This window comes from Salvelinus sp. IW2-2015, linkage group LG23, assembly GCF_002910315.2.
Source record: "Salvelinus sp. IW2-2015 linkage group LG23, ASM291031v2, whole genome shotgun sequence".
NCBI classification, from domain to species: Eukaryota; Metazoa; Chordata; class Actinopteri; order Salmoniformes; family Salmonidae; genus Salvelinus; species Salvelinus sp. IW2-2015.
The window spans coordinates 42,723,360-42,736,461 of NC_036863.1; the positions used below are offsets into that span (position 1 = coordinate 42,723,360).

Below are 13,102 nucleotides of genomic sequence, written 5' to 3' on the forward strand. Positions count from 1 at the left end.
CCTTCCCCAGATCTGTGCCTCGACACAATCYTGTCTCAGAGCTCTACGGACAATTCCTTTGACCTCATGGCTTGGTTTTTGCTCTGACATGCACTGTCTACTGTGGGACCTTATATAGACAGGTGTGTGCCTTTACAAATCATGTCCATTCAATATAATTTACCACAGGTGGACTCCAATCAAGTTGTAGAAACCAATCAATTGAATGTCCAATCAATTGAATTTTAATCAAGTTGTAGAAACATCTCAAGGATGATCAATGGAAACAGGATGCACCTGAGCTCACTTTCGAGTCTCATAACAAAGGGTCTGAATACTTATGTAAATAAGGTATTTCAGTTTTAAATTTTTTATAAATTTGGAAACATTTCTAACAACATATTTTTGCTTTGTCATTATGTGGTATTGTGCGTAGATTGATGAGGAAAAAACGTTATTTAATGCATTTTAGAATAAGGCGGTAACGTCACAAAATGTAGAAAAAGTCAAGGGGTCTGAATACTTTCGGATTGCACTGTATATAAGCAAACTGTTTGGACTGGGAATTATACGGTAAGCGTAACACAATTCCACCTCAGCAGCTGCTTTGGCGGTGTCCATGTGGATGTCGGCTAAAGCAGCTATGATTATATCAAACTATCATTTTGATACGATGGATGGTCAGTCCTTCCGTCCGTAGCTCTGTCTATGAATTTGAGAGYGGTTGCATTTCTCCAGCCCCATCCCTCAGCTGTTTACCCAAAACAGGGGCAGGATGCCGGCTTTGTTATTGTTTGAACTGCAGATTTCCCCCTTAAGCACTACATCTCATTCCTTCCAAGGGTTCTCATGTGGTCAGGGTTGTTCCATCAGGTTTCGTCAGCATATTAAAGGTACTGATTGTAAATGTCAGAATTAATTTGTGATGTTACATTTTTCATCAATAGTATATATTCATTGTGCCTAATCTGTTTGCCTGGCTAGAGTATTGTCTTGTACAAAATGCTGTTGAATTTCCMACTCTATATTGAAAGGTCTGTGGCATGTATCCTTGAGTGTTAACTCAGACACATTGAAAGGGCAGTTGATCATTTACATGTCATTTCTTGAGATGTACTAAATGACTTAGTTTTAATGTTGTTTTAATGATTTTTCCATGTTGTTTAATTTCAAATGAAGTGCCTTTATTGTTAACATTTTTGTCATAATCTTTCAATTTGTACTCTCGGTATTGTATCATGCGTATACAGTCTGTAATGTATGGTACCTTTATATCAAAGCAATGATAGTATATTCTTATTTATAAACTGGGTAGGTTCCTGTATGCTGATTGGCTGAAAGCCATGGTATATCAGACAATATACCACAGATGATGCAAAATTACTTTGAATTATTTTTGTAACCAGTTTATAATAGCAATGCGGCGCCTCAGGGGTTTGTGGTATATGGCCAATATACCAGGCTAAGGGGCTATATCCAAGTCCTCCGCATTGTGTTGTGCTTAATTAAGAACAACCCTTTGCCATGGTATATTGGCCATATACCACACCTYCTCGGGTCTTATTGCTTAAATATACACTTTTCATTACTGTAACCAGGGCTGGCAAAACATGTATGTGTTCCCTGTTCTGTTAGGTATCTAAATTGTAAATAATAGTAAGATGGAAAGACACACGGCAGAGGGATGTTTGAAAAATGTTGTCGATATCTAAACATCTTAGAYGGGAAAAAAAGGTGCACATTTGTATTTTTAATGAACTCCATGCATTAATTGAGATGCATACATTGCTACACAGCAAMTGCACTGCGAGGGTTTTTTAACGGCGTTTGTTTGCATATTTAGATATATCAGTTTAAATGAATAATGGGCAGCCCATTCTACTGTACATGCAATAAAGATGTTAACTATTATTTCCACTCATGTCTAATTGAATTAACCATCTGTAAATACATCGTATTAACTGGGAACGTTGTTATATTGTAAAAAAAATAAAAAAATAAAAACTATGAGTAAGTTTACATGCACACTAATAGTTCGATATTAAACTGATTACAGCAGTAGGTCGGTTATGGCATTAGTCATGTAAACACCTTACTCTGTTTATCTTAATCGGCAAGAGGTCATAATCGAAGTAAACATACACCAATTAAAACACCTTGTTTTCTGAACAATCTTCAGACTTATGTAAGGGGATAAACACCGACGTTCTGTATATTACCTTGGAAATAATGGACGACGCAGCCGAGTCTCTTTGGGGAGTTCATTTTTCCAAGGTAATGTACATAACAGAGGTGTTTATCATGCTTACACCACAATTGCCAAAGAAAACAATATTAAAGCACACATATTTAAAGCACATTGATATTTTCATTTTTAGAAGATAATTCATATTTTCTCATCTTTTGGTTGCTAGAGATGCGACCCAGTCTTTCGTTCGATTAGTTCAATATTTATGGACGCGACACAGTTATTAATTGTGTATGCTCTATTGCCATGCTCGCTGGCAACATACTTGTCCCTTGCTTGCTACTGTAGCTAGCCAGCCAACTAGCTATGGCTAACACAGTCACAACCTCTGCAGCCAGAATAAATGCAAGTAGCCGGATTTGCGTTTGTTTAAGCTGTTTTCTATTGACATTCATTTGGATACWTCCATAACAATGAGCTGATGCTGCCCGATTGCCTTGGGTAGCTAGAAAACGTTGCCTTCTTGTCATTACACTCAACACTGTATATTATGAGGAGATCGCATTGCATATCAAACACTAGGCTAGAAGCTAGCTAAATRGTTTGTTTCCAGAAAATCTACCAATATGACAACCGAATTAAAACATACCAGTAGCTGAAAGCAGCTGTTCAAACTAGAAACATGTGGGAGGATTTGACAGCATAGCGCCACTTGCGTCATGACTGCAACAAAGGGACCGGAGAAATTCATGTTGATCACTCACTGCATTAGGTCACCAGATGCTCCCCCCCAAAAATGTCTCTGTCAACAAAACAAAAAAATCTATGCTAGCTAGCTAGCTACGTTTTTCCTAGTTGGTTACAATGTATCCAATTTCGGTTTGTGTGCTTGTAGGTTTAGCTTTCTGTAACTTTGTAGCAACTTTGTATGGTCTGCACGTGTAGGCGCATATTGTGTCATGATTGCAAGGTGTCCTGAAATCTTTTCCAACTGTCAATTCTAGAATGCCCTTCTAGCCAATCAGAAACGAGTATTCAACAATGTTGTGATACAATTAAGCAATAAGGCCCGAGGGGCTGTGGTAAATGGCCAATATACCATAGTTAAAGGCTGTTATTAAKCACGACGCAACGCAGAGTGCTTGGATACAGACCTTAGCCATGKAATATCGGACATACCACGGCTTTAAGCCAATTAGCATCCAGGGCTCAAACCACCCAGTTTATAATAGGACTTATACCACAACATTGTTGAATACTGATTGGTTAGAAGGGCATTCTAGAATGGACATTAAAACAGTGTCAAGTGTCCTGACGAGAAGGCAACCTTTTCTAGCTATGCCAGGCAAAATCAGGCATACTTAGCTCATTGTTATGGATGTATTCGAATGACTGTCAATAGAAAATATCCTAAACAAATGCAGCTACTTTCGCGGTTATTCTGGCTGCAGAGGTCGAGACTGTGTTAGCCATAGCTAGTTGTCTAGTTAGTAAGCAAGGGACAAGAATGTTGCCAACACATAGAACTGGGTTGCGTCTCAAGCAACCAAAAGATGAGAAATAATGAATTATCATTATCATTATCATTTTTTTTCATTTCTACCCGTACATGTGTGCTTTAGTATTGTTTTCTTTGGCAACTGTGGTATAGCGGGATAAACGGCTCAGTTCTGTACAAATGAACTCCGCAACGAGACTTGGCTCCACCTCGGCTCCGCCTCGTCACGCCGTGTAGTCCATTATTTTCAAGCTAATGTACAGAACGTCAGTGTTCATCCCTTACATGTGAAAGCCTTAAAATCAGAATTATAGCGGCGTAATTGATCTSCGCATGTGCTAGCACAAGCAGCGCAAACTTCTTTCTTTTGCACGACAGAAGTGAGCTCGAAATGGCTSAAAGTATGCATCTTAGAAATAGTAGCCTGGTTTGAGATGTGTCCATCTAAAACAGGGTTATTATGGAAATCATTCTTCTTGTAAAGCTAGTTAACGTTTAAAKCAAACTATTATATTAAATCGGACTTTTCACAAGAATCGCATTATTGTGTGCACATAACCGTACTCATTGACTCGTCCATCAAAAGAATGAAAGAAAACACAAACTACTTTAACATGTACTGGCTGTATGCACTGTGCGAGGTGAGTAAGGGGAAGTTCTGATGATATTAGGCTATAAGGACTGAGAAGCCACACCAATCAACCAGTTCCTTAACTACCCTTGAGTAGAGCGGACAGACATTTATACAGAGAGACAGAGCAGTCAGAGACAGACAGAGGCAGTGAGAGGGACAGAAGATGCTCTTYCTAGCCCTTCTCCTGGGCATCATGGTCTGCKGCACAGCCCAAGGTAAGCACATGAATCAAATGCTACCCTAGTAATACTGTAAGTAGTTTAATATCAGCTCCTATGGCTGCGTAATTTGTCTTCTGACCAATCAGACCAGATCGTTTGGCAATAACTGGGCAAAAGATCAGAATTGGGCTGCCTGTGTAAACGCAGCCTTTGWTCTCTGAATACTTGGGATTTCTTAACCAACGAGACCGAATTTAAAATCATACGGTTCTGTTAATATTCACTAAAATGTGTAATAAATGTGTCATGAGTTATTTTGATTTAAAAAAAATCTTTATTTGATTGTATTTTGCACAGATAAATTGTCATTACATCATTCCAAAAAAGTCATCCAAAAGTGTATATTTCATATAAAGTGCTTCTGAAGTTTCTAATGAATTTATAACACACATAAAAACCCACAATATTCTGTGTGGTTGTATTATATTTGACATATTCTGCAATATAGATACATTATATTTTGTCTTAATTAAAAGTTTATGACAAAACATAAACATGTAATCATGGGTATAACAGAATTTTTACTCAAATTGATAGTGACTTCGAGGTGTTCTGCGTTAGTGAAGACTGTTACAGTGAGAACAGGTGTTTAGTTAGCTTTGTGAGTTCTGACATCTGAGAGCTGGGGGGTGGGCAGAGCTAATGGGACCTGTCCAGTTCCTGGTGAAAAGCACAAAAAGCAGAAGTAAGAATGAGAATGGGAAACAGGCCCCCAAAGACCACGATCCGCCTAAGCAGGTCCCCAGCCCAATGTGTTTCCTGGAACTAGACGCTATGTGGGGTTTCGTTTCAAACATTTCCACACACACAAAGACACGGGTCAAACCAGCTCAGGCACACTCTCATTTCCCCTTTCTCCCTAAAAAAAAACCACAACAGAAAAAACATGAAAACAGACAAAAATGCCTTAATTGCTAAATAATTCTCGCTGTTGACGTTGGTGCACACCGAGAAATGACATTTTCCTTGAATCATTCCTTTTTTCTATGGATGATTTCTAAGGCATTACCACTGAAGTAACTCATCATTCACCATTATGATACTATTCTATCATGTCAGTAACAGCAAACTACATAACTTTGGTAGTCAAGTGTTGGCATCATTCCTGACAGAGGAGAAATTCAAGAAGATGCSCTTCGCTGACTTAAAGGGGATTGTTTGATGCCCATTTTAGTATTTTACACAAAAAAAGTGAAATACTATGTTGTACAGTAAAAAAAAWAWATATATATATTATTGCAGGTTTGTTGCCATGAATTAAAATGGGATGTCTTCACTCACCACAAAATGTCTTTGTTTTCACTATTGGGGGTTACCCTGGGGGTCGGGTGTGGGGCTACACCAATGCCATGATTACTGTATATATGTGATCACCTTTGTATGCTTGCAATGCGCAATGATGGAAAAGTACTGGGTAATGGAAATGCACTGCTTTAATTCTCAGGATGAGAACTGCCTGTTGATAGTCAYGCAGCCTCAAGGCCGAGATGGCATATAGTAGAGYGAGAAACCACAGTCTAGACATGTTTTTCTCATCTTAGATACTTTGTATCTAATCCAATGCAACAATGTTAAGGAATGATTGACGGTAGGTTGTCCMCACCCAYTAAAGTGTTGCCTCCTGTTTCRCCACACAGATCTTTACTYTRGACWACTGAGGTATKCTGTATGTGAATCTCTGTCTGCAGTTGTATTTTATTACTAAAGAGTTYTATACCAAGGTTCCTGTGTCCGTGTCATCTATCTGGAAGACTMATTGTTGAAGGAAACTTACATCACCCCATGCAAAGAACCACCCAACATCAGTCTCTTTCAGGTAACGAAGAAGCCCCTGYCAATGAACCAGTTGGCATGACCATGGGGGCCCCTAAATCAGCCATCCTCCCTGCCAACCCAGAGTCCAGTCAGGCTCCCCCAGTGGTAGCCCCTCCCTCCCTCTGCTGTGGCGTGGACGAGCTGAAACAGTTACTCTCCCAACTAACCACATGACCAGCGGGAGGTTGCTAGCTGGAGAGGAGAGGTGGTCAAGGTGCTGTCTCAACTGGTCCAGGAGCACCAAGACGTGTCCAGCGGCCAAGGGGAGGTCATCGAGCAGCTGAAGGCTATGAAGGACCAGGGAGCACAGCACCTGAGTGACCTGCGGAACCTGGCTACACACCAGCGTCTCCTGGTGGAGAACCACCAGGTGTCAAGCATCTCTACCCACCTCCAGGACCTGGCCAAGAAACCCAAAGCTCACCCTGCCGCTCCCGGACAATGAGATGCTCAGATCTTAACCTGCATGAGACAGGTTGTCCAATCAGGATGAATGTTAAAGCTTTATAACAAACTAAGCAGCTCAATACAGTTTTAGATTGTGGGYGACAACCTGCTACTAAACCAAGCTTGGTCAATAAGGCATATAATTATACAGTCAATTTGCTTGTGACAGATTTAAAACCCATTACAGTCCAAGCCCTGTCTAAGCCAGGGAAGGGGGTTCTACTACGCTATCTGGCATTGTTTTAAGAAGGTCATACCTGTAACGGGTGTCGTCCTCCTCTTCCTCGGAAGAGGAGAGGAGAGAAGGATCGGTGGACCAATACGCAGCGAGGTATGTAGACATAATGAATTTATTTAAACAAGAACAAAAACGAACTATACTTGAAATGATTACAAAATAACAAACGGACAACGTAGACGAAACCTGAACATGGAACTTACATAACAACACGAAGAACACACGAGCAGGAAACAGACTACATCAAAACGAAAACAACCGAAACAATCCCGTGTGGTGCGCAGACACAAACACAGGAGACAATCACCCACAAACAAACAGTGTGAAACAGCCAACCTATATATGGTTCTCAATCAGAGGAAAACGTCAAACACCTGTCTCTGATTGAGAACCATATAAGGCTAATTACAAGTGACCTAAACATAGAAACACAAAACATAGAATGCCCACCCCAACTCACGCCCTGACCAACTAAACACATACAAAAATAACATAAAACAGGTCAGGAACGTGACAATACCATGGATCAGTTTGCTATTTGATTTACAATTTTAAGACCCCTTGAAGTATATATATATTGTATTTGGCATTACTACTATTAGCCCATACAAACGCATTGAGTAACAGAATCTCTACATTGAACAACAGATAGTCCCCCCAAAAAATCTAAAGGAAGTTTGTTCTGAAGTGTCTGTCCTATATCTGAGAGATATAAGAAATATCAGGAAACACGTTTAATTGTTTTACCCCTTACTATTGGCACTAAACAGTCTAAGCCCTGTCTAAGCCAGGGAAGTGGTAGGGCTATATGGAATTTTTTAAGATGGTCATATTAAGGATCTTTTTGCTATTTGATTTTGCATATTTATTACCCTTTGAGGAATAAAAAAAATATCAGCCGACATGTACGTGTTCGTAAGAGTTGAAGTATCAGACTGTGATTGGTTCATCACCTAATTGTTAACCTTGAGTCGATGTCCGTGCCCCCCCCCCAGAAATGGAATTAGCATAATAAAAACATAACCTATCAAAATCCGTCAGTTTAAGCTAGAGACATCTGTTTTTGCGTTGGATGCGTCTCAATACACCGCATCAGCCAATGTTGCACTTCCGCATCTGCAGTGAAAGGTGACAGAGCTAGAGCGGTGTTTTCAGACCGTGAAACATCACGGAAATTGGTTTTTCTCCCAAAATCGTTTGTAGCGTCCGAACGGTTTGGTGTTCAAACTATTATGACCCCTCTATGGAAATGTGAGACTATCATGACAACCATGTTCTCTGTATTTTCTCTACGATCCCCACAAGCGTCTTGGGACTCGTCTGAAGTCGCTACAGCCGATCTGCCAACTTCTGTCTGTAGCGTCTGAACCGTTTGGGCTACACAATAATAGTGGAAAAGTGAGTCTCTTACGAACACGTACATGTCGGCTGATATTTTTTTTATTCCTCAAAGGGTAATAAATATGCAAAATCAAATAGCAAAAAGATCTTAATATGACCATCTTAAAAAATTCCATATAGCCCTACCACTTCCCTGGCTTAGACAGGGCTTAGACTGTTTAGTGCAATAGTAAGGGTAAAACAATTAAACGTGTTTCCTGATATTTCTTATATCTCTCAGATATAGGCAAGACACTTCAGAACAAACTTCCTTTAGATTTTTTGGGGGGACTATCTGTTGTTCAATGTAGAGATTCTGTTACTCAATGCGTTTGTATGGGCTAATAGTAGTAATGCCAAATACAATATATATATACTTCAAGGGGTCTTAAAATTGTAAATCAAATAGCAAACTGATCCATGGTATGACCTTCTTAAAACAATGCCAGATAGCGTAGTAAGAACCCCTTCCCTGGCTTAGACAGGGCTTGGACTGTATGGGTTTAAAAATCTATCACAAGCAAATTGACTGTATAATTATATGCCTTATTGACCAAGCTTGGTTTAGTAGCAGGTTGTCACCCACAATCTAAAACTGTATTGAGCTGTTTAGTTTGTTATAAAGCTTTAATATTCATCCAGATTGGACAACCTGTCTCATGCAGGTTAAGATCTGAGCATCTCATTGTCCGGAGGCGGCAGGGTGAGCTTTGGGTTTCTTGGCCAGGTCCTGGAGGTGGGTAGAGATGCTTGACACCTGGTGGTTCTCCACCAGGAGACGCTGGTGTGTAGCCAGGTTCCGCAGGTCACTCAGGTGCTGTGCTCCCTGGTCCTTCATAGCCTTCAGCTGCTCGATGACTCCCTTGGCCGCTGGACACGTCTTGGTGCTCCTGGACCAGTTGAGACAGCACCTTGACCACCTCTCCTCTCCAGCTAGCAACCTCCCGCTGGTCATGTGGTTAGTTGGGAGAGTAACTGTTTCAGCTCGTCCACGCCACAGCAGAGGGAGGGAGGGGCTACCACTGGGGGAGCCTGACTGGACTCTGGGTTGGCAGGGAGAGGATGGCTGATTTAGGGGCCCCCATGGTCATGCCAACTGGTTCATTGGCAGGGGCTTCTTCGTTACCTGAAAGAGACTGATGTTGGGTGGTTCTTTGCATGGGGTGATGTAAGTTTCCTTCAACAATGAGTCTTCCAAGTAGATGACACGGACACAGGAACCTTGGTATAGAACTCTTTAGTAATAAAATACAACTGCAGACAGAGATTCACATACAGAATACCTCAGTTGTCTAAAGTAAAGATCTGTGTGGTGAAACAGGAGGCAACACTTTAGTGGGTGTGGACAACCTACCGTCAATCATTCCTTAACATTGTTGCATTGGATTAGAATACAAAGTATCTAAGATGAGAAAAACATGTCTAGACTGTGGTTTCTCGCTCTACTATATGCCATCTCGGCCTTGAGGCTGCGTGACTATCAACAGGCAGTTCTCATCCTGAGAATTAAAGCAGTGCATTTCCATTACCCAGTACTTTTCCATCATTGCGCATTGCAAGCATACAAAGGTGATCACATATATACAGTAATCATGGCATTGGTGATAGCCCCACACCCGACCCCCAGGGTAACCCCATAGTGAAAACAAAGACATTTTGTGGTGAGTGAAGAAATCCCATTTTAATTCATGGCAACAAACCTGCAATAATATATATTTTTTTTTTTTTTTACTGTACAACATAGTATTTCACTTTTTTTGTGTAAAATACTAAAATGGGCATCAAACAATCCCCTTTAAGTCAGCGAAGGGCATTCTTCTTGAATTCTCTCCTCTGTCAGGAATGATGCCAACACTTGACTACCAAAGTTATGTAGTTTGCTGTTACTGACATGATAGAATAGTATCATAATGGTGAATGATGAGTTACTTCAGTGGTAATGCCTTAGAAATCATCCATAGAAAAAAGGAATGATTCAAGGAAAATGTCATTTCTCGGTGTGCACCAACGTCAACAGCGAGAATTATTTAGCAATTAAGGCATTTTTGTCTGTTTTCATGTTTTTTCTGTTGTGGTTTTTTTTGGGGGGAGAAAGGGGAAATGAGAGTGTGCTGAGCTGGTGCCTGAGCTGTGTGTGTGGAAATGTTTGAAACGAAACCCCACATAGCGTCTAGTTCCAGGAACAACATTGGGCTGGGGACCTGCTTAGGCGGATCGTGGTCTTTGGGGGCCTGTTTCCCATTCTTCATTCTTACTTCTGCTTTTTGTGGGGGGGGGGGGGGGGGCTCACCAGGAACTGGACAGGTCCCATTAGCTCTGCCCACCCCCCAGCTCTCAGATGTCAGAACTCACAAAGCTAAACTAAACACCTGTTCTCACTGTAACAGTCTTCACTAACGCAGAACACCTCGAAGTCACTATCAATTTGAGTAAAAATTCTGTTACACCCATGATTACATTTTTATGTTTTTGTCATAAACTTTTAATTAAGACAAAATATAATGTATCTATATTGCAGAAATATGTCAAATATAATACAACCACACAGAATATTGTGGGTTTTTATGTGTGTTATAAATTCATTAGAAACTTCAGAAGCACTTTATATGAAATATAACACTTTTGGATGACTTTTTTGGAATGATGTAATGACAATTTATCTGTGCAAAATACAATCAAAATAAGATTTTTTTTAAATCAAAATAACTACATGACACATTTATTACACATTTTAGTGAATATAACAGAACGTATGATTTTAAATTCGGTCTCGTTGGTTAAGAAATCCCAAGTATTCAAGAGATCAAAGGCTGCGTTTACACAGGCAGCCCAATTCTGACTTTTTGCCCAGTTATTGCCAAACGATCTGGTCTGATTGGTCAGAAGCCAAATTACGCAGCCATAGGAGCTGATATTAAACTACTTACAGTATTACTAGGGTAGCATTTGATTCATGTGCTTACCTTGGGCTGTGCCGCAGACCATGATGCCCAGGAGAAGGGCTAGAAAGAGCATCTTCTGTCCCTCTCACTGCTCTGTCTGTCTCTGACTGCTCTTGCTCTCTGTATAAATGTCTGTCGCTCTACTCAAGGGTAGTTAAGGAACTGGTTGATTGGTGTGGCTTCTCAGTCCTTATAGCCTAATATCATCAAGAACTTCCCCTTACTCACCTCGCACAGTGCATACAGCCAGTACATGTTAAAGTAGTTTGTGTTTTCTTTCATTCTTTTGATGGACGAGTCAATGAGTAGGTTATGTGCACACAATAATGCGATTCTTGTGAAAAGTCCGATTTAATATAATAGTTTGATTTAAACGTTAACTAGCTTTACAAAGAGAATGATTTCCATAATAACCCTGTTTAGATGGACACATCTCAAAGGCTACTATTTCTAAGATGCATACTTTCAGCCATTTCGAGCTCACTTCTGTCGTGCAAAAGAAAGAAGTTTGCGCTGCTTGTGCTAGCACATGCGGAGATCAATTACGCCGCTATAATTCTGATTTTAAGGCTTTCACATGTAAGGGATGAACACTGACGTTCTGTACATTAGCTTGAAAATAATGGACTACACGGCGTGACGAGGCGGAGCCGAGGTGGAGCCAAGTCTCGTTGCGGAGTTCATTTGTACAGAACTGAGCCGTTTATCCCGCTATACCACAGTTGCCAAAGAAAACAATACTAAAGCACACATGTACGGGTAGAAATGAAAAAAAATGATAATGATAATGATAATTCATTATTTCTCATCTTTTGGTTGCTTGAGCCGCAACCCAGTTCTATGTGTTGGCAACATTCTTGTCCCTTGCTTACTAACTAGAACAACTAGCTATGGCTAACACAGTCTCGACCTCTGCAGCCAGAATAACCGCGAAAGTAGCTGCATTTGTTTAGGATATTTTCTATTGACAGTCATTCGAATACATCCATAACAATGAGCTAAGTATGCCTGATTTTGCCTGGCAGAGCTAGAAAAGGTTGCCTTCTCGTCAGGACACACTTGACACTGTTTTAATGTGTGTCCTTCTAACCAATCAGTATCCAACATGTTGTGGTATAAGTCCTATTATAAACTGGGTGGTTTGAGCCCTGGATGCTAATTGGCTTAAAGCCGTGGTATGTCCGATATTACATGGCTAAGGTCTGTATCCAAGCACTCTGCGTTGCGTCGTGATTAATAACAGCCTTTAACTATGGTATATTGGCCATTTACCACAGCCCCTCGGGCTTATTGCTTAATTGTATCACAACATTGTTGAATACTCGTTTCTGATTGGCTAGAAGGGCATTCTAGAATTGACAGTTGGAAAAGATTTCAGGACACCTTGCAATCATGACACATAATGCGCCTACACGTGCAGACCATACAAAGTTGCTACAAAGTTACAAGAAGCTAACCTACAAGCACACAAACCGAAATTGGATACATTGTAACCAACTAGGAAAAACGTAGCTAGCTAGCTAGCATAGATTTTTTTGTTTTTGTTGACAGAGACATTTTTGGGGGGGAGCATCTGGTGACCTAATGCAGTGAGTGATCAACATGAATTTCTCCGGTCCCTTTGTTGCAGTCATGACGCAAGTGGCGCTATGCTGTCAAATCCTCCCACATGTTTCTAGTTTGAACAGCTGCTTTCAGCTACTGGTATGTTTTAATTCGGTTGTCATATTGGTAGATTTTCTGGAAACAAACCATTTAGC

General features: G+C 40.5%; 1 protein-coding gene across 1 annotated transcript in view; it reads left to right on the top strand.

The window, feature by feature from the left end:
- The first annotated feature begins 4,369 nt into the window (after positions 1–4,369).
- Positions 4,370–13,102, top strand: part of LOC111951091 (macrophage colony-stimulating factor 1 receptor 1-like) — a 34,263-nt gene continuing 25,530 nt past the window's right edge. The window contains exon 1 of the mRNA XM_023969092.2: positions 4,370–4,514. Coding sequence (XP_023824860.2) covers positions 4,463–4,514 — 52 coding nt within the window. The 5' untranslated portion in view covers positions 4,370–4,462. The remainder of the gene's footprint in view (positions 4,515–13,102) is intronic.